We start from the raw sequence: 22,361 nt of genomic DNA, 5'->3' as shown, positions 1-22,361 counted from the left end.
TGCAGCAGCCCAAACCCATTTAATGGGGCAAGGATGCAAGAACAGGACAAAGCACAAAAGGTAAAGAAGGGAACTAAATAAACATGAGCATTAATTTATTTTCCCTCTGCTCACAAGCAGTGACTTGGTCCGCAGAGCAGAATGTATCCTCAGAATCTGCTCCCACCAGAGATACTTTGGCAGGCACCCCTCAGCTCTTCCCCTCCTGTGCTCAGGAGAAAGCCAGAACCGTCTGTCAGGGTGTTAGCCAGGGACACACAGCAGCCTCATGAGAGGAGAAGCTACTAATGCATGTGTGCCCATACAAGAGGTGGAACGGTCCTTGGCTGTAGCTTAATGCAGCGCACTGTTGCTTTGCTCCTCAAAGGTCATTTTGCCCAGCAGCTGGCTCTCCAGCTCCACACTGCTCACTGGTAGCTGAAAGAAGTTCATTTCAGCTGCCAGAGCAGCCATGGCAGAGGGGTCTTGGCCAAACTGTGCCCGGAGCATCATGTCCATTTTCTCCAGGCGCCGCTTGAGCCTCTTGGCCTCACGCTCCCGGATGAGCCGGGCCTGGCGTTTCTCTGGGGTCTCATTGGCGCGTTTCAGTCTCATGGCTTCCCGGTCCCTCTGCAGCCGCCGTGCCCGCTGCTCGTCCGTCTCCTGCATGCGCTGCAGGCGCTTGGCTTCCCGATCCCGCATGCGCCTTACTTCCCGCTCTTCAGGCGTCTCGTTGTCCCGCCGGCTCTTCTTGGCCGTGCGCTCACGCTCCAGCCGCTGCAGCCGCACCTCCAGGGGCTCGTTCTGCCGCCGCAGAGCCCACTTGCGCACGCCAGGCGCCTGTGCTTCCAGCAGCCTGCGGTATGCTGTGCAGTTGTTGCACACCAGCAGGATGGCTGCAGGGTACACCGTGGGGTGAAAAGCAACGTCCTTCCCTTCAGCACTGGAGGGGCCCTGGCTCTGTGGAGCCAGCAGCCGGTCGGCACTGAGCATCTCCGGCAGCTTCGCACTGGAAAGCAGAAAGAGAAGAGTCAGAAACTTGGTGCTAACAGGAGCATCCCCACCTCAGACTGCCCGGGCGGCTTCCTACAGCCCGCAACAGGGGCCTCTGCTAAACCATTCCTGCCCACAGACACGTGTGAGCATCTAAAATGAAGCAACATCATATCTAGGAGTCAGAAGCAGCTTATCTGGATTGTCAGAGTGCAAGAGTAGGTATTAGGCAGCAAGTTGCTCCTCACCATCATTTCTAGATTTCTCTTTTCTATTCTGTAGGACTGACCAGTCCTGTTCCACTGGTCAGTGGTTAATCTTCCACCAGGCAGGACACAATGAATATTTTGGTTTCTGCCTGTAGTCCTGCTCTGGAAATGATCAACCCACCTGGGCAGTACAGACCTACTCTGATGGAAGTGGCAAAGGAAGCAGTTGGTTGTTCTCCAGTGACTGGAGACCCCAGTGCTTTCTGCACAGTTCTAGCTCTTTACACAGCAAAGGAACACTCTTTCAGCAGCACAGCCCAGGGAGGTCTTAGCAGGTGATGCAGAGCTACAGGGAGAAAGGGATCAAGGGAATCTCACTCACTGGGGGTGTTCAGTAGGTCTAGAGCCATGACTTCTGTCTCATTTAAGGCACCTAATCTCTACTGTGGGTACTCTAGCCCACTCCCCATCCAGGGTGACCCTGACCTGTTGAACGTGGCGTGGCTGGTGAATTGTGCCCCGCACACTGCACAGTTGGACAGCTGGTCCTCTGAGTGGATCAGGAGATGTCGCCCGAGGGATCCTGGTGAGCTGAGGGCTCTGCCGCATACAGGGCACATGTAGCTCTTGGCGCTCACCACTGCCGCACTGTGCTGTGAAACAACAACGAGGTGGCTAGTTACCAACTGCCCAGTCTCAGACGGGCTCAGCAGATACGGCAAACCAGTCAGCTCAGCCTCCTGGAGTGGGAACACTTTACCACTAAACCTCTGTCAGACAGCTCCTAGACTAAGCTCAAGACACCTAGGGTGTCACAGGTCAAACAGCAAGGAGGAGACCTTTCTACAGCTCCACTCTGATACAAGAGAAACAATTAAGGCCAAAACACTTGGATTGCAAGACCCTTGTTTTCAGAAATGCATCTGAGAAGCTGCCGTTGCTGCACAAAGCATGACTGGACTAACAGTAGGCATGACACTGGTGAGGAAGCACTTAGATGGAGGCAGTCACCTTGTGCAGGTAAGTGGCCTGTTCTGCTTCATTCCTTCTTTTACAGACTTTGATGTGCTGTGAAGAGAGCACTGACAACAAAACCTGTGAGATTCCAGCATGGTTTTCCTGCAATACTGGAATAGAGGAAGAACAGCTGTTTTCATGGGTAGGAACTGGGATAAAGATACAAAATAAAGAACTGACTGATTAGGAGGAAGGGTTCTTATCTCACTGAATAATGTAAAAATTGCCTCCATGTTTAATCTGAAGGACTGCCTGGTCTGAGCCTGCAACTACTTGCAGAGACTGCCTTGGGCTTGAGTTGTGTTTTCAGCTCTACAGACTGGTGCCCTGCTGATTCTTTCCCCAGGACACCCTCTGGACAGTCTACTGCTTTAAACCTCAGTCACATCCTAGCTATAAGATCATTTCTGAGACTGCAAAGACCAGAACAAAGCCACCCTGTGCTTTGGGTTGTTGCTGAATTTGGGGCTTAAGGCCAGAGATATCCGTTACCTGGTATACATGAGTGATGAGCTGCTCTCTGCCTCCACACTCCAGCTGGCAGAGGGGGCACTGTGACAGTCCCAGCGTAGGGTCAGCATTCAAACTCCCAGGCACCTACAGGGAAGAAAAGCCACCCTGGTGTAAGGCAGACACACCACCTTCCCTTAGTATCTGGTCAGTACCACCAGGCAGGACTTGGCCAGACCAAGGGCTGTGTGCCCAGTCCCACTGGGGCTGGTTCATGCTGTTGCACTCTGAAAATTACTTTATGTAGCCTCTGAGCAAAACTCTGGTGTCTGCAGAACAGGCAAAAGGCCTCAAGGCCTCCACGCACACACAGGCTCTTCCAGCACAGTGGCTCTGGTAGGCAAGGCCTGCTCTGTAGCAGAAGGGAGGGGAAGTCAGTCAGAGAAAGCCACGAGGACTTAAAGAAGGGGGCACACTCTGCACAATCATTTTGGCCAGCCAGGAGAACCATATCTGTGCAGGTTATCTCCTGCTCCTGGCAGCCCAAGAACTCTTCATACACTTTCCCTTCCTGCCAGAAGGTGTTGTTTGGAGGAGGTGGGAGGGAGAAAAAGATAAACAATGATGGGGAGAGAAGGTGTTTAGATGGTACCTGTCTCACCCCTGGGAGGCCCAGGTGAGTGCAGCACCAGTACACACTTGCCTCATTTTCTCCCATCAGTGGGGCTTCAGCCACAGGTTGTTCAGCATTCTCTAACTCTTTCTTTACTTTCACCACTGAGCCATCCTCCTCAGAGGTATGTGAAGAAACTTCATCCTGAGTGGTTTCCTCGTCATCACTGCTACCTAGAACATGCAGAACAGTAATTCCAAGTGTCAGGACCCTGAGAGCACTCATAAGCCTTAACTGTCCTGACTAAGATTACCTGGGGCCTCTACCCACCCCTCAGACCAGGGGCTCTGTTTAAACTCAGGCTGGTGCACTTTAAGGACTGAGGTGCTCAGATGACATGTCCTGTTACCCTGCCTTGCTTGACTATCACTTGGGCTGCCTCTGAACCTCCTCTTGTTACCACCCTGCTCTGCTGAACTGAGACCGCATCCTGGTGGTGAGGTCATTACCCACCCTGGAGAGCGGTGGTCCTTGGCTCTGGGCTTACATCCCTGTAGGGAGCAGCCCTGCTTTGGCTGTATGCAGACAATCCTGCACAGGAGCCAAGGGCTAACCCAGAGGAGATGGGTAAGATGGCCCTCAGAGGACCCCCACAAGCTGTGCAGCACCTAGCCCCTTGTCACGGTGTCCCCAGTCCACTACCTTGCCATTATTGGAAGGGGCAGAACTCACTGCTGCTGGAGTCGGGGTCTTGCAGTTGACAAATGGCTGGCCTTTGGTCACCAAGAGCTCCAGGAAAGTTGGTTTTCATCATGGCTTGTCGGGCTTGCTCCTCCAGCCCTGCAAAGACTTGCTCCCCTGGCAGCCACAAGGACAGAGAGTCAGACTGATGCCACTGCCTTGCTTTCACCACCAAGGCTTGCCAAAACCAGAACAAGTATGGGGCTGCTCACCTGCACTGTGCAGCACCTCTGAAGTCACCTCTCAGAAAGCATTTAAGTAACTCTCTGCTTGCCTACCCTGCAACACCAGCCTCTCGTACCCGCTGAGGTGAGTCCAGCCCCTGTGTGTAGAACAATCTTGCTAGTAGAAACGTCCAGCATTGCGCTGCACTCTGCATACTCTTTATACACCACTCCAGCCACAAAACCCCTGTGAGATCCCATCTATTTGCCGTACATAGCCAGGTGGCTTTCTCTGCTACCAAGCTATCTCCCAGTAGAGCTACAGCACAGCTCTGGGTGGAAGGGAAGCCGCTGGAGGATTACGACCGCATACCAGATCAGGCACAGTGCTATATGGCTTTGAAAATCACGAAGTCCTATTCCCTGCTAGAACATGCAACTTGCACAAAACCAGTACCTTCCTGTGCTCCTGACACTTCACCTGCCCTCCACAGTGCTATCAAAACCAAGGTTTGTCCTTGTCATGTTCTGTCACCACCCTCTGTCTTAGACTGAGGACACGCTGCCCTTCAGGAAGGTGTTTGCTCCCAGAGCTGGTATTGTCCTGCTATTAAGTGACAGGTAACTTGCTTCACCACCGTATCTTGCCCAGGAATGGCTCTGGCTAAAACAAACCTCAGTGGCACTTCAATGCTCAAAACAGAAAACTAAGGGAATTGAAAATAGGGAGCTGAGATGCTGGGTTAGGAGAGCTTACAGTCTGTTTGTTGAAAGACACTGATCACTACTACTTCAACTCAATAAGATATGGCAAACAAATTGAAAGAAGCTATTATTTGTGCCTCTGAAAGAAAACCTCCTACAGTGTTCTCTTCTAAGTAGAACTTCTGGTTCCGAAGAATAACAGTAAAGGGCAACAATTAATTTTCATATTTAATCAAATGTCTTTGTTCCAAATCTGGTCCTGATTTACCCCTCAGTGGATGAGCTGGGAGCACTTGGGGCAAGATGCTGAAATTCCCAGCGGGCCAGCTTTGGGTTAAATCTATCAACTGATGTCTAAGCTCTCAAGAATCACTCAAAGCATAAATGCAAAAATGCTAACAAAGATGCAGTGCATTCTTCACATAAAAGCAAAGCCAAAACATAGCTTTCAGAAGAAAATTGTACCTTTTAGTATAGGGCCACAACTGACAACAGCATAACCAGGGCACTGCATTCTTGAGCCATGAAGACAGCACCAGCCCTGTTACAAGGACAGATACATTCCTACATGCTACCCTGTTTCAGCCAGCTTTGCCCCGTGTTCATATTCACACTGCCTTTCTGGTGCTTACCTCCCAGTTTCCGACAGTGCTTTAAAAAGCAGTAATTTAAGGAAGATTTCAAAGACCTTCAGAAGTTTCATGGAGACTGTGGGAGTCTTAATTCCCAATGTCCCCCCAAAGGCATTTGAAGGCATTTATTATTCTGTTTCAGAAATGTGAGAGAGGTTTCTGTGGAGAAGACTCAAGAACACAATCCATGTGGGCTGATGAGAGGTGCTGAGGAGTACCCAAAGTGTATTTGTCACCAAAAGTAGCAGGTACTGTCGTGATTGCTGTGACACATGTACCCCCACCAGAAGCCACTCCAACACTGAATGGTTTTCATAGCCTGGAGTGCTGCTTTTAGTTTTGGACCACAACCGCACACTGGTGGGACCGAGATACAGACTGTATGAACAGCAGACATTACAGAATTACAGTGCCTCTCCAGGAAGCAGATATGCACCAACCACCAGGTCAAAAGCTAAAGAGCAGAGTCTAAAAAAGCATTGCAAGACAAAGGAAAGTACGGTGAATGAGGAAACCTGTCCAGCACAGGACAGATGTAAAACAGTGGCGGGAGACATGCTACCTGTGGCAGAGTTACACAACAGGATTCCCAAACACCACTGTATGTCCCAGTGCAAGTAGGTAGGTGCTTGTTTTCTTCCCCTTTCCCCTCCCAGATGGCTTACGTTTCCACTGAGCAGCAGCCTGGAGTACTACGGCAGCAGGTTTCTGCTCAGATACAGATTATGCAGACAGCCTGCAGGATTTGAAAAGGTGTGATCTTTACATAATGTAGCTGAGAAGGAAACTCCTCCTGTCAGTAACACTAGCATCAACCACAACAACTAAGAGTGATTGTGTCTGCCAGTGGCCTTTCTGTACAACATACCCAGAACCAAGTTAGCATTGATTCAGCGCAGTGCAGAAAACTGTCAGCTCACAGCCAGAAATGCAAATTGTTAACCACACCAGTGCTGTTAGCAGATGACATCTTGTGCATTCTCCAGTAGCCTGTATCTAAAAAAAGGCAGCATGGGATTGGGAAAGACAAACTTTTGAAAATGCTATCTTTAGCTTATACAGAATTTCTTATGTATTAAATTAATATTGTCTCCAAAAGAACTTAGGGAACACTGTCCTGTTCATCTACTGATGGACTACTATTTGGTAGTATGAAGTTACACTTGTTTCTGCACACACACGCTCACACATGCAGACACTTACACCCCCACCTCCACCCCACTTTGAATCCACTTCTATTCATTTGGAAAGAGAGTAAGACAGGCGATAGCTTTACAATCACTACTATCAGTAAAGGATATTATGTTCAATAGTGAACTCACACTCTTCTGCAGAAGTTTCTTTATTAAATACAAAAATGGCTGCAGGCTGACCACAACACTGAAACAGTCCGACTACAACACCAAAACAAGTCAGTGTATTTGTTTACAAGCAGCTAGAAATGTAGGACAATAAAAGATCATAAAAATGCCTCTGCTTTGCATTCCAGTTCTCTCCATACTCTTGTAAATGGAGTGGGATGCCATGTGAGCAGCTGTGCAGGTAGGGGGCAACCCTGTGGAACTGTGCAACAGGGGCATTACTGCTAGGATCTGGTGCTGTATCAACTTTGTAGCCAGAAATGATATTTTTCCTGAGCCCTTCCCTTCTTGAACTGTATGAATGCAGGATAACTCTCAGGTGTTCTGGAAAACAAACACACAAACAAACAACCCCCAAGCCAAGATCCATAAAACAAAATCAAAAGAAATGGCATCATTCCCCTGTCTTCCTTCCTAAACAGAAAGGTCTCTCAGATGAGCCTCTTTATTCCCTCCTCATACATCAATTTAAAGTCCCTGTTCATGTAGGTCTTCTGTGTTCCTTTCCTGGACCTGAAATTTGCATGTGTTTCCACCACTGTGAATCTAGTCCACCTGCCCCATCGCTATTTTGGGTTGTCCACACTGCTGTAGTGGTTACTGAAATGAAAAACAACACAATTGAAAGAGTTAACAACAGCAGCCCACAGAGCCCTTTAAGAACAAAGGATTTTGATGCAAGTAACATTTCTGCTCGGGTTTGAATGGTGGGTGCTATTTCTTGCAAGACACTTTCTCTTCAAACTGGGAATATTATAGACAGCAGAATTCAAAGAACACTGAAGAGCCCAGAATGTGTGCGTGTCAGAAGGAGAGGAAAGGAAATAGAAGATTAATAGGATATTTGTACCAGGATAAACAGTCAAATTAATTCCCACTTCCTAGCTCTAACAAAACCTGTTCTCAAGAGTTCTAAAATATGCATCAATTGCAAGGGGTACAAGCAATAGAAAGAACAGCCCTTGGGACAGCAGGGACAGAAATAAAAGTGCACGCTAACACCTGCAGCAACTTTCTGGCAAGCAGAAGAGCAGCATAATTGATGGGATGAAAGCACAGCACTGGGTGAGCTTGAGCACAAGATTAGATGAATGGCTTAGAGAGATTCTGTACTTTATACTTCAGACTCTGGGAGAAAATAAAGATCAAAATGAATCAATTAAGGTTATCTTCACAGGAACAATTCAGTTAATTGTAGTTTTCAGTTCAATATGGAATGGGCAATGCACTGCCATCTATTACAGTATTACTATTTGCCAGGTGTGCTTTTCATGCACCATGTGGCAAAACAAAATTAAATTATTAAGAACCAGTTGTGTGCTGCAGCCGTGCCAAAGGGGTAATGACTACAATTAATACTGTAGAAGGACTGGCCATCATGCATCAGGAGACTTTTGTGGTAATTTTTATCATTGTTTCTGTATTATTTTGAATTTCCTCACACATTTTTCACTTCCATTTAAAACGGTTTCGTAACCACACAACTACCCAGCTGGTCAATCTGCATGCTAAACAGAATGATTATGTGTTAAGCGAGGACAGCAAACCATGCTGTTGTGAGAACAAGGTTAAACGGGGGCCATGCCAAACCTGAAAGTAACCCTGGAAAGAGGTGGCACCAAGCAAGCCAAGAGAGGAGATCTGCAGCTGCCGCTTGCCCTTGTGAATCCAAGAAAGAAGCTAACATGGAGTAGCCATGCAAGAAAGAAGTAGGCATTGTCCTCCCACAGATTTGTTCAGTTAGATACTCACAGTGGTACTTATGCAAATCCAAAAGCACTTCCCCAGCCCCATAGCCTGCCAAATCAGACCCCAGGTGCAGACAACTGCACAAAAAGCTGCATACCTGCTGTCCCTTTTACTCCTTTCCTCCCAACCACTTCAGTCCCTGTGAAGAAGTCTCAGTAACGTGTCTGCTATGTCTCAGCCTGACTCCTCATTCTGCTGGCTCACCCAGTTCGTGGAGCTGATGCTCTTTGCGATTTTCCTCGTGAGTGCACTGCATGGCATTTCTGGGCCCTCCAGATACACAGCAGGCTAGGTAGACAGAAAAGTCCCAATGGCGTTCATCATAAGACAGGCAAGATTTCCCAACCCAAGTTGGAGACATCACCATTGACATGTTTCTTGTATCCTTCGGTCCCTTTATTTTCTTGTGGTCCTACTTACTGCTTCTGATGGCTCCTGTTGAATAGTTGCTCTGTAGCAGTGTACTGCATGTAAAGGAGGTGAACAGGTCCCAGAACTCCCCTCTATGGCATACCAGACGCCAACCTCAACATCATGCCCACTGGTAGCGTATTTGTCAGATAGCTTCCCCCAAGACCAACACTGGAGGTACAACCGCTTGTATTGCAGATAAAAAAAGCTGCTGCTCACCATGAAAATAGCATACACTGAACTCCATCATATGTATAGCTTTGTATATAATAGTTCAAGCTTCTGAAGAACATCACCCTTACGTGGGAAACTGTATGAGTTTTCTCATGTAAGGTGCAGAAAACTGCTCACCTAAACATTCATGGAAACTCTACCTGCACCAGTAGAGCTTAATACCCTTGGTTTCCACACATGAGAGGCCACAACTCTACACCAGGGGAGACAGTGTAAATGCATGCCTTACTTAAGTCTGACCTAAACGCCAGGAGTAACCTCTGGGCACTTTCAGAAGCAAAAGTGTGTGGGCAAAAGATATGATACTGGCATCACAGGACAAAGCACAGGACAAATCTTATTTCTCTAAGGGAGACAATTTCAAAGTCATTAAAATGCTATCAGGCAAATCAAAGCTACACTCTGCCCATGTGGAACCCAGCACCAGAAGCAGGAATAGGAAAGCACAAGTCAGTGCAGATGCCAAAAGCTATGCCTCAGACTCTTAGATGGCCACCAAGGAAAGCTTTGTCAGCTCCCCCATGCCTGGCTCTAGCAGCCAATGGGGCTTTCAAGTCCCAGCAGAGATAAATTTCCCCAGTACACTCACTGAGTGTACAAAGTGTTAGGCTATATCCCAGTGTATTTTCCCCTAGTACAGAGAATAGCAAGCATAGATTCCTGTTGCCATACCCATATGGAAAGGCAACACAAAGAAACAGGCAGAAACATGCAAGCCAGCAGCAAAGTGAGGCAGTGTTAGGGCTGCAGCATTCAACTCTCTGTCCCATACCCCTGGCAGCTACTAAGCTTAGCAATACCGAGGGCCCTCTCATCAGCCTTGCTTGCTTTCACAGATCTACAGAAGCAGGAATTTGTTTTCCTCATTCTAGCCCAAATTCTAACCATGTTTCTAGCAACACAGCTGGATATGAACAAGGGCATAGCTTTAGTCCCCCAGCATTCCTCAGCTGCAATCAGTCAAACAAAAGCCATATATGTGCAGTTTCCCCTTTGAGCCAAACATCCATACGCATCTCCAGCTCCGCTAACAGCTCTCTGTAGCCTGCCCACAAGAAGTGCTGATGTACAGCATCCTCAGCTCTTCAACTGCCAGGGGCTTGGCAGTGCTGGAGAAACAGAGATCTGTCCTATCAGCTCAGCTCAAAAATAAGCTGACAGCATTTATTGTCCAGTAAATTACTTGGCCACTGCCCATTCCCTGCAAGGAATGGCTTTACTTACATTTACTTACATTATCTGGTAGGAAGCTGAGGTAGAGTGAGCTCAAGGAATGTGTCCAAGGTCAGTCAGTTGAGTCTGTGGTAGGGCAAAGATCAGAACCCAAGAATTCCTGGCTTTCTGCTACACACTTTGGCCTAGAACTTCCTTTGCTACCCAAGATGGGCCAGGGCCCTCAAGTCACATTTCTTAGTATACTAATTTGCACTTGTGACAGTGTGAAAGCGAAGCACAGCTACAGGCCCTGCACATACACAACCTACCTTTACAGCATTACCTATTTGTTCAAGTCTATCCCTGCCATGCCAGGACACAGCCAGCTCTCCTGACGCATAAAGCTCAGTTTCTTATAATCCCTGAGACAAAAAGTGAGCAACCATCATTCCCCTACAAACTGTACCTTGTCATCATTTCCCTCCTCCCCATCTCACTCCACAGCAATTCAGCTAGGGCAAGGATCCCACGACGCTGTTTCACATAATACTCACAGTGAACTTTGTTAGGAGTGGTCTGTTTCCGACGGGACATGTTTCCCTGACCTGGGAGCACAGACTGTTCCTTCCCTCAGCAGAGGGCTCACCTGAGAAGAGAAGAGCCTGTCACGCACACCACTGGAACCTTCTGAGCCTCTGGGCAAACGCAGCTGGCTCCTCGGGTCATTCCCCGCCCTTCTGCCTACAGGGCTTGTTCTACATCACCACAGCCATTTTCAGTGCCAGCATTCAATGTGATTTACAGGCGTTTCACAAACCACCGTGTATGGACAGTCCCACTCAGTTCTCAAGCAAAGTTATAAGCAAACCTGTCCCCAGCATACAAAAAGCTAAGACTGCCCTACTTCAAGACTGACTGCAACCTCATCCCAAACACCCTTCTCCCTCCTGTCCATTCCCACAGCGCTATCAAACCTGCAGACCCTGCCCCACTTCTGGCTTCACATCCAGATAGAGACAGAGAGCACACAAGGCCTCACCGCTCGCAGAAGGCAGACAGGGGAGCCGGCAGCCCTGTGGTCACAGCTCCAGACACGGTGGCAGCAGCCAACCCGGGGACAGGACCCATCTCAGACAGCCGCCTCTTGGACGGACTGACCTCGCCGTCCTGCGGGCAGGCGCTGGGGGCAGGCAGGCCTGGGGCAGGCACTTGGGCACACACCCCGTGTCCTCACCTGGGGAGGGACCACCGACACCGCAGTTCACATCGGGGATGCGCTGCCCCTGTCCCTCACAGGCAGGGACACACCGACCCCCTCAAACCATACAAAGGGGGAAACATGGCCCCCCCGTCCTCAACGGGCAGAGGAAGGGATAAATCCCAACAGGGCCCTCAGACAGACTGACAAAAGGAGACGCTGAAACCATTTGCCCCCAGACAGACACAGGACTCCCGACAGCCTCCTAAGACACAGGGATTCTGTAAGCCTCCTCAGACAGCCGGACACAGGGATCGCACCAGTCTCCCCGACAGAAGGAACCAGCTGTCAAAACAGCACCCAGGAGGCGGCAGGAAGGATCCAGCCCGCAGGCGGACACACGGATGCCGCTGCCCTGGCAGGGGCACGGCCGGACGAACCCTGCGCCCAGGGTCCCGACATACGACCCGGGGACCGCTCCGCCCGCCAGGCCGGACGGAAGGCTCGGCCCGGCCCCGCAGGCAGAGGGACCGACCCTGGGGGTCACGGCGGAGCCGCCCCGGCCCCCGCCCGGCCCGCCTTACCCGGTCCCGCTGCAGGCGCCGGGAGCCGCAGACAGACAAAGGGCCGCCGGACAGACAGACGGGCAAGATGGCGGCGCCGCCAGAGCGCGCGGCGCGGGCACGGCGCGGGCACGGGGAGCTCGGCCCGGTGCGGGCAGCTCCGTGCCGGCGGGTAGGGGCCGCGCTCCATTCCCCGAAGCATCTCACCTGTTGTTCATGGATCCGTCCCAGCCCGCAGCCCCCGGCCGCCCGCGAGGGGTCATTCGCGCCGGTTACGGGTCTCGCAAGCCCCGGCCCCGTAGTTGGCCGCTGCCTCTCTTCTCGCCCGGGGCGGGAAGCGGCTGCCCCGCTCCGCCCGAGCTGCAGAGTCTCGTGCCCTGCAAAAGCAAGAGCTACGGGTTACGATTCATCCAAAAGCCGCCGCGGTGTGAGCCCAACCACCTGCCTGGAACCGAACCGAACCGAACCGCGGCGTGGCGCCTCTCTGCACGACAGCTCTCCCTCCGCAGCAGCCCGCCCCGGGCCAGCTTACCCTCGGGACTGCGCCGCACCGGGACCCGAGGCGGCAGGACTGCAGGCACCAGGACCCGGCTCAGCCTCGGCCCGACCGTCCCTCACGGAGCCACAACCGTCGCCTGGCCCTCAGGGAACCGGAGGGCCCTCCGCCCGCCTGCGACCGGCACGGAGCCTTCCACCGAACGGCGCCCTACCCGTGGAGGCGGGACCCGCGGCCATGGGAGCTGCCGACGGAACCTCTACTCCGGGGGCGGGTACCGGCGGGCACCTATTGGCTGCCGTACTCACGCACTCGCTAGAGGTGGATCGCTCCGCTGGACCATTTAATGTCTCCTCTCCGGCTCCGCGCCGCTGTCTCTCCTTCCCCAGGACGCTAGCTCTGGAGCGGCGGCATCGCGGACGGTGTTGCGGTGCAGCTGTTGCACCGGATCGGTCGTGTCCCGGTTGCGGTGTGAGGAGGGACGGCCCCGCGGATCCTTCCGCGGGCGGTGAGGTGGTGCGGCGGCCGCCATTTTAGGTACTGGAAGCTGCGTGGAGGACGGGCGGTGAGTGGGGCCGGGGCTGCCGCCGCCGGGATGCGATCGGGGGCCAGGGCGGTGCCGGTAGCGGGGGGGGGGGGGGCGCCTTTCCCGAGTGCCCGCTGGCGGGGCCGAAGGTAGGTCCGGAGCCTGCCTCGCCTCCGCTGTGAGACCTCTCGGCGCCGCCTCGCTGGGGACGGATCGGGAGGGGTCGGGGTCTCTGCCCTCACCCCGTCACGGTGCAGCCGCGCCGATAAAACCAGCCCTGGGCCTTGCGCTGCTGGGAGATAGCGCTGGGCCCTTGGACCTGCGCGGCGGGTCGGGCCCGCTGGCGCCGCGCTGGAAGCCGCCCTGGCGAGAGCCTCGTTGCGCTGCGGGGAGAGGTTGATTTAAGTCTGGTCACAGTAGCTGCGCGTCTGTAGGAAGGGACGGGGAGGCGAGGCAGGGAGGAAAGGATTGGGTCAGCCCTTCTGCAGCAGCGTGGCTGGAGCCTCATGCGGGGCAGTGGGGGCAACAGAACTCTTTAAAGGGGCAGGATGGTTGGAAAAGAAGCAATGAGCTGGCTGCTTAGTGGCTACATTTGAGTTAATCTGTTAAACAGGCTGTTAATTGGAATAGATGTTTACTAGGTACTTTTACAGAGACATTGCAACTCGTGCTGAGACTGTTTCATGCCTGTCGTGGTTTAAACCTAGTCAGGTAATTCGTTCGCTCACTTCCCCCCCTTTCTTGCCCTCCCCCTGCTCCCGGAGGGACAGAGAGGAGAATCGAAAAGAATGCAACTCCCACGGGTTGAGATAAGAACAGTTTAGTAACTAAGGTATAACACAAATCACTACTGCTACCACCAATGATCATAATGATAAAGGAAATAACAAGGGAAGAGAATACAACACCTCACCACCAGCCGACCGATAACTCGCCCCCCAAGCCCGACCAAGCTCCGACCCATACCTCCTCCAACCCTGCAGTCCCCCAGCCCTTCCGGCTAACTCCCAGTTACATCCTGGGCATGACGTGCTGTGGTATGGAATACCTCTTTGGTCAGTTTGGGTCAGGTGTCCTGTCTCTGCCTCCTCCTGGCCTCCCCTCCTCCCTGGCAGAGCATGAGGCTCACAAAGTCCTTGGCCAAACCAAAATATCCTTGTTATCAGCTCTGTTCCCAAGCTGAAAGTCAAAACACTGCACTGCACCAGCTACCAAGAAGGGGAAAAATGACTGCTACTGCTGAACCCAGGACAATGCCGCACTATAAAGTTCTTTTAATGTTGTAGGAGTATGTTCGAGTTACAGAAGGGCAGAACCTTTTTTATGGCATCAGGCTTGGATCATGCATACATAATTTCTGCAGCAGCGTTTTTTGAGCTTTCTGGGTTCTGTGCATCGCTCAAATAACTGAATAGATCAGCTAAATAAACTGGATGTACTGTAGATAAGATTTGTTACAGTGCAAAGCACTTGTTACACACAAAATGATATCACTATCCAAAAGCCTCACCAAGTGTGTTCTTCAGTTACAAGTTAAAGTCTTTCAATGTGATAGTTCTTAAGCATTTTTGATGACTGGTTCTTGGCGTAACAAAATGCTGTAACAAAATGTCTTCTGAGTTAATTTTCTGTAGGGCTGAAGAGTTGAACTCATGAGAGACTGGAGACATGCCAGAGCATGCATTCAGGAAGTAGGAAGCATGGGGTATATGAAATAGCAACTTCTTCCTCCTGATGACAGGATAGTAACAACCTTAGTTTGTACAGTCCTTGGGTTAATTATACAGCTAATTTACAGCTTACTTATTAATAGGCTTGGTTCTTGCAATTGATTTCATTTCCGTTAAAAATGTGGTTTTGTCAATGAAGTAACAGGATTTGGCTGTGTTAGTTGTCACAGATGGCATCTTGAGGCATTGGTTTACTTCCTTCACCTTTCAAAGCAGGGAACGAAAGCATGTCTTCTAGCAGCTGTGCTATTTATTGTGAAATCTATGGGTTTTCCCTACTCAGGCTTCTTAGATTTCTGGAGCTGAACCTCAAAACACATCTCAGTAAGCTCAGTGTACTGAAATGAGCACAGCCACACTTTTCTAGACCACTGCTGGTAGATGTTTCTCTAATGTTCCTAAAGCTTTACTGTGCACTGCTATTGACATCAATGGCTGGTGTCACTTACCTAGGTTAAAGAGACTCAGGCCCTTATCTTCTTGTTTTAGGATGTGTTTTCTAACCCTGTTCATATTTATGGGGTAATCCCAGGTTTTGATCATCATAAATCTGTTTCTGGGGGCAAAATTCAGTCTATCAGAATGGGACTATCCAGGAAGTTTCTATTCCCTGGTGTTGTGGATAGGTGCAGGGTTGTAAAATGGAAAAGGGAATGATGAGTGCTGTAGCTCCATTCATGTTCTGGAATAGCAGGCCTGGGCCTGTTTGTTTGGAGAATTCGCTGGTAGGGTTTTTTTGGTTTGGGTTTTTTGGGTTTGTTTTGTTGGGTCTTTTTTTTGTCCTTGAGTAAAGCCGTGACTGCTCCTCCTGACTGGCAGGTCTTGGTTCCACTGACTTTCCCTCTTCTCCCACAGCAAGCATCTATCATGTTGGGCGCTGGGTTCAAGGCTGAGCGCTTGCGAGTTAACCTGCGCCTTGTCATCAATCGCCTCAAACTGCTGGAGAAAAAGAAGAGTGAGTATTTGAGGGGACAAGTGCAACCCAGGATGGTCTTGGAGCTCAGGAGCCTTGAGACTATTCTGGAGTTGGGGTACTTTCATGGGCCAATTATGGAGCAGTCTTTTGCTTTCCCTTGCTGGACCCAGGCCTTGCAGTCTGCCCTGCTGTACCCAGAGGAGCAGGCTGGCCACCTTCCTTGGTGTGCAGTCTGTGGGGCACATGGGGTGGTAACATTGGGCTGTGTGTGGAGGGACATGGCAGTTTGCCCCAGGAGGGGCTTTCCTGGGCTTTCTGTACTCACAGCATGGTGTGGAGGCTCTCCCTGCCTGTCCTGCTTGGGCATGGATAAGATCTATGGTTCTGACTGACTCTGCAGGGAAATTGAAGGTATAGGAATTACTTTTGGCACCTAAAAGCCCACTCTCTGTTCTTCTGTGAGTTAGTGTGCTAGGACTTAGACACAAGGGCTCAACCAAGCCATGGTGGAGTGTCTTGCATTGCAGAAGCTCAATGAAGGAGAGAGAGAAGCTTGTGGTGACTGTGTGGTGGGGACTGTGGATGGGTATGGAGGCAGCAGCTCTGCCAACACAGTGACGGGTCTTGGGGATATGTGCTGTAGCTGAGCTGGCCCAGAAGGCAAGGAAGGAGATTGCAGATTATCTGGCAGCCGGAAAAGATGAGCGTGCCAGGATTCGTGTGGAGCACATCATCCGTGAAGATTACCTTGTGGAGGCCATGGAGATCCTGGAGCTGTACTGCGACCTGCTGCTAGCCCGCTTCGGCTTGATTCAGTCCATGAAGTAAGCTCTGGCCTAGAGGGTGTGCTGTGGGAGAGGGTCCAGGCCCCTGGGCTCAAGGAGGAATGCTGTTAGGGGCAGGCCTGGGGTACAGAAGGGGACCTATGTTTGGGTTTTCTAGGGATTTCAGAGAGTTTTTTTTCTCAGGCAGGGAAAACTGGAGCCCAGCAAGGTTGATGGGACCTTCAGACTAGGCAGATTGAGGGCAGCAAAGACTTAAGTGCTTGGTGTGGAGATAAGATTGTCTTCTGTTATCCATAGGGAGCTGGACTCTGGCCTGGCAGAAGCAGTATCTACACTGATTTGGGCTGCACCACGACTCCAGTCAGAAGTGGCTGAGTTGAAGATTGTGAGTAGGGTTATTTGAGGGGTGTTACATGTGCAGGGTGGGGGTGATGCTGCAAGAAGCTGATGGATGTCTTTGGGCCTCTGTTATTAAGGCAGAGGACATGTTTTTATGGGCTCTGCAGATTGAGACCCCAGTATAGGTGTCCCTGAAGCATCAGGGATGGCTAAGACTGCTCAGCTGGGGCACTCAGTAGCAGAAATGAGAGCAATACAGCAGACATGTAGTGTGTGGTTTCTCCTATTGCAGGTTGCTGACCAGCTCTGTGCCAAGTACAGCAAGGAGTATGGGAAGCTGTGCCGGACAAACCAGATTGGGACAGTCAATGACAGGGTAATGAACTGGTGGAACAGCAGCAGCCAGCTGGAGCTGGCAGAACAGACATGACTGCTGTGGCTTTTTGCTCCCTTTCTGGGTCACCAGTGGCTGATGCCTGTGGTTCATGCAGGGTAGGGTCCTGCCTGCACTGGGGCACAGTGCTGAGGTCCCTGGTGGTGGGGCCTTGCTGCATTGGCTGCAGATGAAAAGGAGCAGCACACATGGAGCCCTGGCCTGTGGCTGCCAGCAGCCCCCCTTGCAGCAGTGCTGTTCTGGGAGGAAGGGCATCCCTCCCTGTAACAGCCAGGATGGACCTTTGCTGCACTGCCCAGTCCCATGAGTGTCTCTCCACCTTGTATTCTAGCTGATGCACAAGCTGAGTGTGGAGGCACCACCCAAGATTCTGGTGGAGAGATACCTCATCGAGATTGCTAAGAATTACAATGTGCCCTATGAACCTGACTCTGTGGTGATGGTGAGTGAGGCATCTGCAAATCTGGAGCTCCTTTTGGTGTTCCAGTGGTTGAAATGTGTGGGCTTTCAGAGCACAGGGCTGTGGCATTGCAGCAAGCTCAGTGATAATCGTGCTTTGGTATTTTGTAGACGGCCTTTGAGTACGTGATCCCTGCTCCTTCCCACAGCCCTGCAGCATGTGGCTATAGTTAGCCATGCTATAGTCCGGTTACCTTTGTGATTCCCATTAATATCACTGTGTAGCTGCTGTCTGTTCTGTCTTCATTGTGTTGTCTCATCTTCTCCAAGCTGCATCTAATGCTCTTCAGAGGGATGGGATCAGAATAGGGATATGTTGATGAGCAGAATTCTTCCACCCTCTCCAGGCTGAAGCCCCTGCAGGTGGAGAGGCAGATCTGATTGATGTGGGATTTACAGATGATGTGAAGAAGGGTGGCCAAGGAGGGGGAGGAGGTGGTGGGTTTACAGCCCCAATGATTGGTCATGATGGATTAGTACCCATGCCAGTGATGATGCCTATGCCCATGCCAACACCAACTCCGCCCTTCTCCTATCCATCTCCAAAGGGACCGGTAAGTGCCTTTGCTTTGTTGTTTCCTTTTTCTGTGGAAGACTCCAGTTGTGGTGCTTAGCTTATGCCTGCTGCTTCGAGAGTGTCTGTACCTGATACCTTGATGTGTCAGAAGGCTATCATGTTCGGATGGAAACTGTTGTCAGTGCGGCTGAAGCTTCATGTTGCTTCTTGGCTGTGGAGGTTCCTAGCCCTGTTCTCCAGCCAGCCCTCTTTGCCTTCAGGGAACAGGGGAGTCCAGACTTAACTCTTGAGTCAGTCTTCTGACTGCCAGACTTTTGACCATGGGTTGGAGCTGCGTTTTGACGTTGGTAGGCTGGTAGTGTGGCAAGATTCAGTTAAGGAAATGAGGTGAGTTTTATAGGGTGGGAACAGCACATAAGAATGCAGAAGTGCTCTGCCTTCAGACCTGCAAGGGAAGGAGACCAGGCCAGTGGCTCTTGGAGGTGTCTTATTGTGAGCCTGGAAGGTGGGAGCTGGAAAGAGCAGTGTTCTCCAAATTCAGCCATTCACAGGGTATCTGTATAGACTGCAAAGCGGCGGGAACAGTGGGATGGGTTGGAGTCTTCATATGGTTCCAGCAGTGCTGCAGTGTTTTTTGTACAGAATCTGGGCCAAGCATTATCAGCTGGCTGTTGTCCCAGGCATAAATACAGTGAGGACTTGTGACAAATATAGGTCTTTTGAGGCACTGTTGTGTTAGAAGTAAGGGTAATACAAAGCTCTGAGTGAGCCGGAGACCTCCTTTGTCCTTTGTGATGCTGCACTCTGGAAAATAGCTCTTGTGTGTTTAATGCAGGGTATTGCCTTCTTTGTCCTGGTACTTCCTAATACCTTGAAAGGTGAAGTGTTCCGTCATGATGGCTCTTTAGAATAGCCCACAGTGCTGTTATTTGGATTTGGTTGTTCTAGGTGACTACATCTGGCTTAATACTTGTAAATCTTTTCCTTATAAGTATAAACTGTACTGGGTTGGGTACTTTCCTGCATTTACCTCAGATTACTTTCTTTGACTCGCACAACAGCTATAGGTGTCATGGTTACTCTCCCAGGTGTGTAGTTTGGTGCATGACTTTAATCTCTCTGTACAGGAGAACTTCGGTGGTGTACCAGTGGGGACCTACCAGCCTTTCACCAACGTTCATCCACCACCAGTTCCAGCAAACCCACCAACATATGAGTCTGTAAGTGCCTGAGCTGGATCACCATTGTAGGCAGCACAGGGAACTGCAAGAAGAGGGCTGTGGTAGCCACAGAAAAGGCAAATGTTGATGAAGCACATTGCTGTTGACCTGTGTAGCTCTGGGGGTGGTGCTTGGTGTTGCTTACAGTGTGGTGAATCACTGAGTGCATGTGATGGGAGGATGACTTGTGACCTCATTCAGCTGTGTGGTTTGCCTGCAAAAGAGAGCCAAGATTTATGTTACTGCTTTGTTAAAATGGTGATAAACAGTTAACAAGTAGAGTCCACAAATTCTGATTTTTTTAATGTGAGGGCATATTGCCTTTGGTCTGCTTAATTATGGCTTTTGAACTAACGCATAGTTAGCCTGGATAACAATTTTGGCTGACTTAGATGATATATGTTTAAACACTTCCTCTCCCAGACTTTTCTCAGTCCTTGGGGACAACAAAAGAGAGGATGTACTCTTTTCTTTCTCTGCTTGTCTATGTTTTTGTTGCTGCAGTTCATGACCACGCCTCCCATCTTTCTTTCAGTGATATGCTGCTTCTTTTTCTAGTATCCTGGGTATAGGGATGAGCATCGCCAAGCACCCCTGAGTGCTGACACCTTGTACCAGCTGTACAGCAGCCTTTGGGTGCAAGAGGTGCAGGCACAGACACAGGAGTTGTTAGCTGGGTGGGGACAGATGTTACTGGCTGCAGCCTGCAGGGAATGAGGAGTTATGCCAGCACAGCTGACAATGGGCCTTTGTCCCAACTGGACGAAGACCTGAGATGGGGTCATTTCATACCTTGCTACTGGTTACAAGGACATGTCTGTCCTTTATGAAAGAAAGGAAGTGGTGGCTGTGATTACAGCCGTGGATGAAGAGGGCAGTCTTCTCACACTATGTCTGTAATAAATATTTCAGACCTGCTAGTGGACATGCTCTGTTAATCCAGTTCTGGAATATGGCCAGTGGAAATGCTTTAATTGACAGGGAGGGAAAGTCAAAGCACTGCCCCTTTTTCTAGGGTAGAAAGGCAGGTTCCTGTGAGTGTGCTGGGAGCCATGGCCTCCAGCCCACTACTGTGGCTGCTGCTGCCCATGAGCAGTGCCTACACATCAGTGAGATCCTCTGACGTGTAGCAAATTGCTGTAGTAACAGAGTCTTTTTCAGATTGCCGAGCCTAGCGCTGACAAGGACACTCCTGCGCCGGTGCCTGGTGAGTACATCCAGAAGTCTGGGAAACCTGGGATGGTCAGGGGCTGTACTTAGCTCAGGATCCTGGTGTCCCTGGAAGGAAGCTTTCCACACAGGGAGAAATTTGTACAACCTGATGCATTTTGAGAGCATGATTTGAGTCTGAAGAGGATTCTGACAGAAGTGCAGAGTATCCTCTCTAAACAGGGCAGATCCAGACTTCCACCAAGGAACTCAAGAACTAGAGTCTGACATAGGAGTCAGTACTAGGTCTCCAGCTTAAGCTGTCCTGTCAGAGCAAAAATGGGGTGTTGCATGATAAAATGAGGAAACAACAGCTCTAAGTGGTAATATATTTTTACACACTGTAAATAATACTGCTCTGCAGCAAGAGAATGAAAGAAGTATGTACCAAGAGGGTAGACAGGTTTTGTATTAATGTCAGTGTTGAAGTTGCATACAGCAGAGCAGGGCTAGTAGTGATAGCTGTTATCCCTTGGTCCACCTAAAGTCTTACAAGGTGCTTCTTGCAGCGTAATTAGATCATAACAAAATTCTCCTGTCTTGTGCATTGTGATTTTGCTCTGTGTGTTTTGAAAGTACTTGTTATCTCTAGCACTTGATAAAGGCTGAGAGGCTTTTTAGAGTAAGTAGACCCTTGCCAGCTCCAGCAAGGTTTTCTGTGGGGAGTGTTCATGTGTGCTGAAGAAGATAGGCCTCTGGGTGCACTGGATCTGGCTGTATGCTTCAGTCTCAGCTGTGTGACAGTGTGATACCGGCGTGTCTCCAGGAGGTGCTGGAGTGAGGAGCCCGGGGCTTTGGATCCTGGTGGTACAGTCCCGCCATTGCAGGCAAGGGCAACTCCAGCCCGGCCGCAGCGGGCTGTAGGCTGCGGGGGGGCTTCTGCTGCAGCCTCAGCACAGGGCTGCGGGTCTGTATCTGCCTCTGCTGCTGCTCCTTCCAGCCTTCTAAAGCTGAGATGTTGTGGTTTTCCCCAGTGAATCTGTGTAATCTGAGCTGCCTGACCACTGGTCCTGTTCTGAAAACCACGTTGGTACTGCCGTTTTTGGTAGAACAGCCTTTCTTTTGTGTGGCCCTCTTGTGTCTGTGGTACTGAGGTAAAATGGTATTTATCTTACTCTAAATAGGGCCCGGGCCCAAGTCAGAGGCTTCTCCTAAACCACAGGCTGGAGCTCCTAATACTGTTGATAACTTTGTGCTGCCTGAACTGCCATCTGTACCAGACACGCTGCCAACAGCATCTGCTGGCGCCAACTCTTCTGCCTCTGAAGACATTGACTTTGATGATCTTTCCAGGAGATTTGAGGAACTGAAGAAGAAAACATAAAACTGACTGGGCTGTAACCCCAAGGTGAGGGGTAAGAGCTGTGATGGCTCTTCTCACTGAAACTGACTCCCCTTGAAATTTGTTTTCTCTGTTAACCTCAAATGAATGCACTCTTCTTTTTGAGCTCTTTTCTCGCTGTACTTAAACCAACTGCTGGCACTGTCCTGACCTTTGTTGGTCCAGGAGGTGAGCTGTGGGAAGTCTGGTGAGACTGGAGCAGGAAACAGCTCCTGTCTGTCTGGGAAGCTGTACAGGGAAGCTGTGCTTGGCCT

The 22,361-nt window shown here is 50.5% G+C and overlaps 2 protein-coding genes across 25 annotated transcripts; one reads left to right on the top strand and one right to left on the bottom strand.

The window, feature by feature from the left end:
• Positions 1-74: 74 nt before the first annotated feature.
• Positions 75-12,520, bottom strand: ZNF821 (zinc finger protein 821). 24 transcript variants are annotated; one of them, XM_062613034.1, is made up of 9 exons: positions 12,382-12,518; positions 10,968-11,059; positions 10,493-10,804; positions 8,711-9,048; positions 4,215-7,464; positions 3,964-4,119; positions 2,691-3,494; positions 1,668-1,834; positions 75-988 (listed from the first exon to the last, which is right to left on the bottom strand). In XM_062613034.1, exons 8-9 carry the CDS (start codon positions 1,799-1,801, stop codon positions 334-336), a joined length of 789 nt encoding a protein of 262 aa, XP_062469018.1. In that variant the 5' UTR covers positions 1,802-1,834; positions 2,691-3,494; positions 3,964-4,119; positions 4,215-7,464; positions 8,711-9,048; positions 10,493-10,804; positions 10,968-11,059; positions 12,382-12,518; the 3' UTR covers positions 75-333. The 24 variants fall into 24 exon arrangements, with proteins under 24 accessions (XP_062469018.1, XP_062469010.1, XP_062469017.1 ...); XM_062613026.1 differs by having other exon boundaries at positions 3,964-7,464; XM_062613033.1 differs by having other exon boundaries at positions 3,994-7,464; positions 8,818-9,048.
• Positions 12,521-13,096: 576 nt separating this feature from the next.
• IST1 (IST1 factor associated with ESCRT-III) lies at positions 13,097-22,212 on the top strand. Its single transcript, XM_062613021.1, has 10 exons — positions 13,097-13,235; positions 15,782-15,881; positions 16,486-16,666; positions 16,925-17,012; positions 17,259-17,342; positions 17,692-17,802; positions 18,167-18,373; positions 19,464-19,556; positions 20,718-20,763; positions 21,890-22,212. Exons 2-10 carry the CDS (start codon positions 15,794-15,796, stop codon positions 22,087-22,089), a joined length of 1,098 nt encoding a protein of 365 aa, XP_062469005.1. The 5' UTR covers positions 13,097-13,235; positions 15,782-15,793; the 3' UTR covers positions 22,090-22,212.
• Positions 22,213-22,361: the final 149 nt, after the last annotated feature.

The sequence above is a fragment of the Pezoporus occidentalis genome, unplaced genomic scaffold (genome assembly GCF_034315485.1).
Source record: "Pezoporus occidentalis ecotype Australia unplaced genomic scaffold, CSIRO_AGI_Poc_V1 ctg163, whole genome shotgun sequence".
NCBI lineage: Eukaryota > Metazoa > Chordata > Aves > Psittaciformes > Psittacidae > Pezoporus > Pezoporus occidentalis.
Note: the sequence above shows the minus strand (reverse complement) of the source record. Positions and strands in the feature narration are given on the sequence as shown.

Bases quoted from the DNA above. Each gene is read 5' to 3' on its own strand.
- IST1 (XM_062613021.1), top strand. From the start codon at position 15,794: ATGTTGGGCGCTGGGTTCAAGGCTGAGCGCTTGCGAGTTAACCTGCGC. The intron at 16,667-16,924 runs GTAAGCTCTGGC...TGTTATCCATAG, and splicing joins GGCTTGATTCAGTCCATGAA to GGAGCTGGACTCTGGCCTGG. The intron at 18,374-19,463 runs GTAAGTGCCTTT...CTCTCTGTACAG, and splicing joins ATCCATCTCCAAAGGGACCG to GAGAACTTCGGTGGTGTACC.
- ZNF821 (XM_062613049.1), bottom strand. From the start codon at position 11,007: ATGTCCCGTCGGAAACAGACCACTCCTAACAAAGTTCACT. The intron at 2,796-3,351 runs GCAAGTGTGTAC...TCTTCCCTGTAG, and splicing joins CACTGATGGGAGAAAATGAG to GTGCCTGGGAGTTTGAATGC. The intron at 1,835-2,690 runs GTAACGGATATC...GTTGTTTCACAG, and splicing joins TCATCACTCATGTATACCAG to CACAGTGCGGCAGTGGTGAG.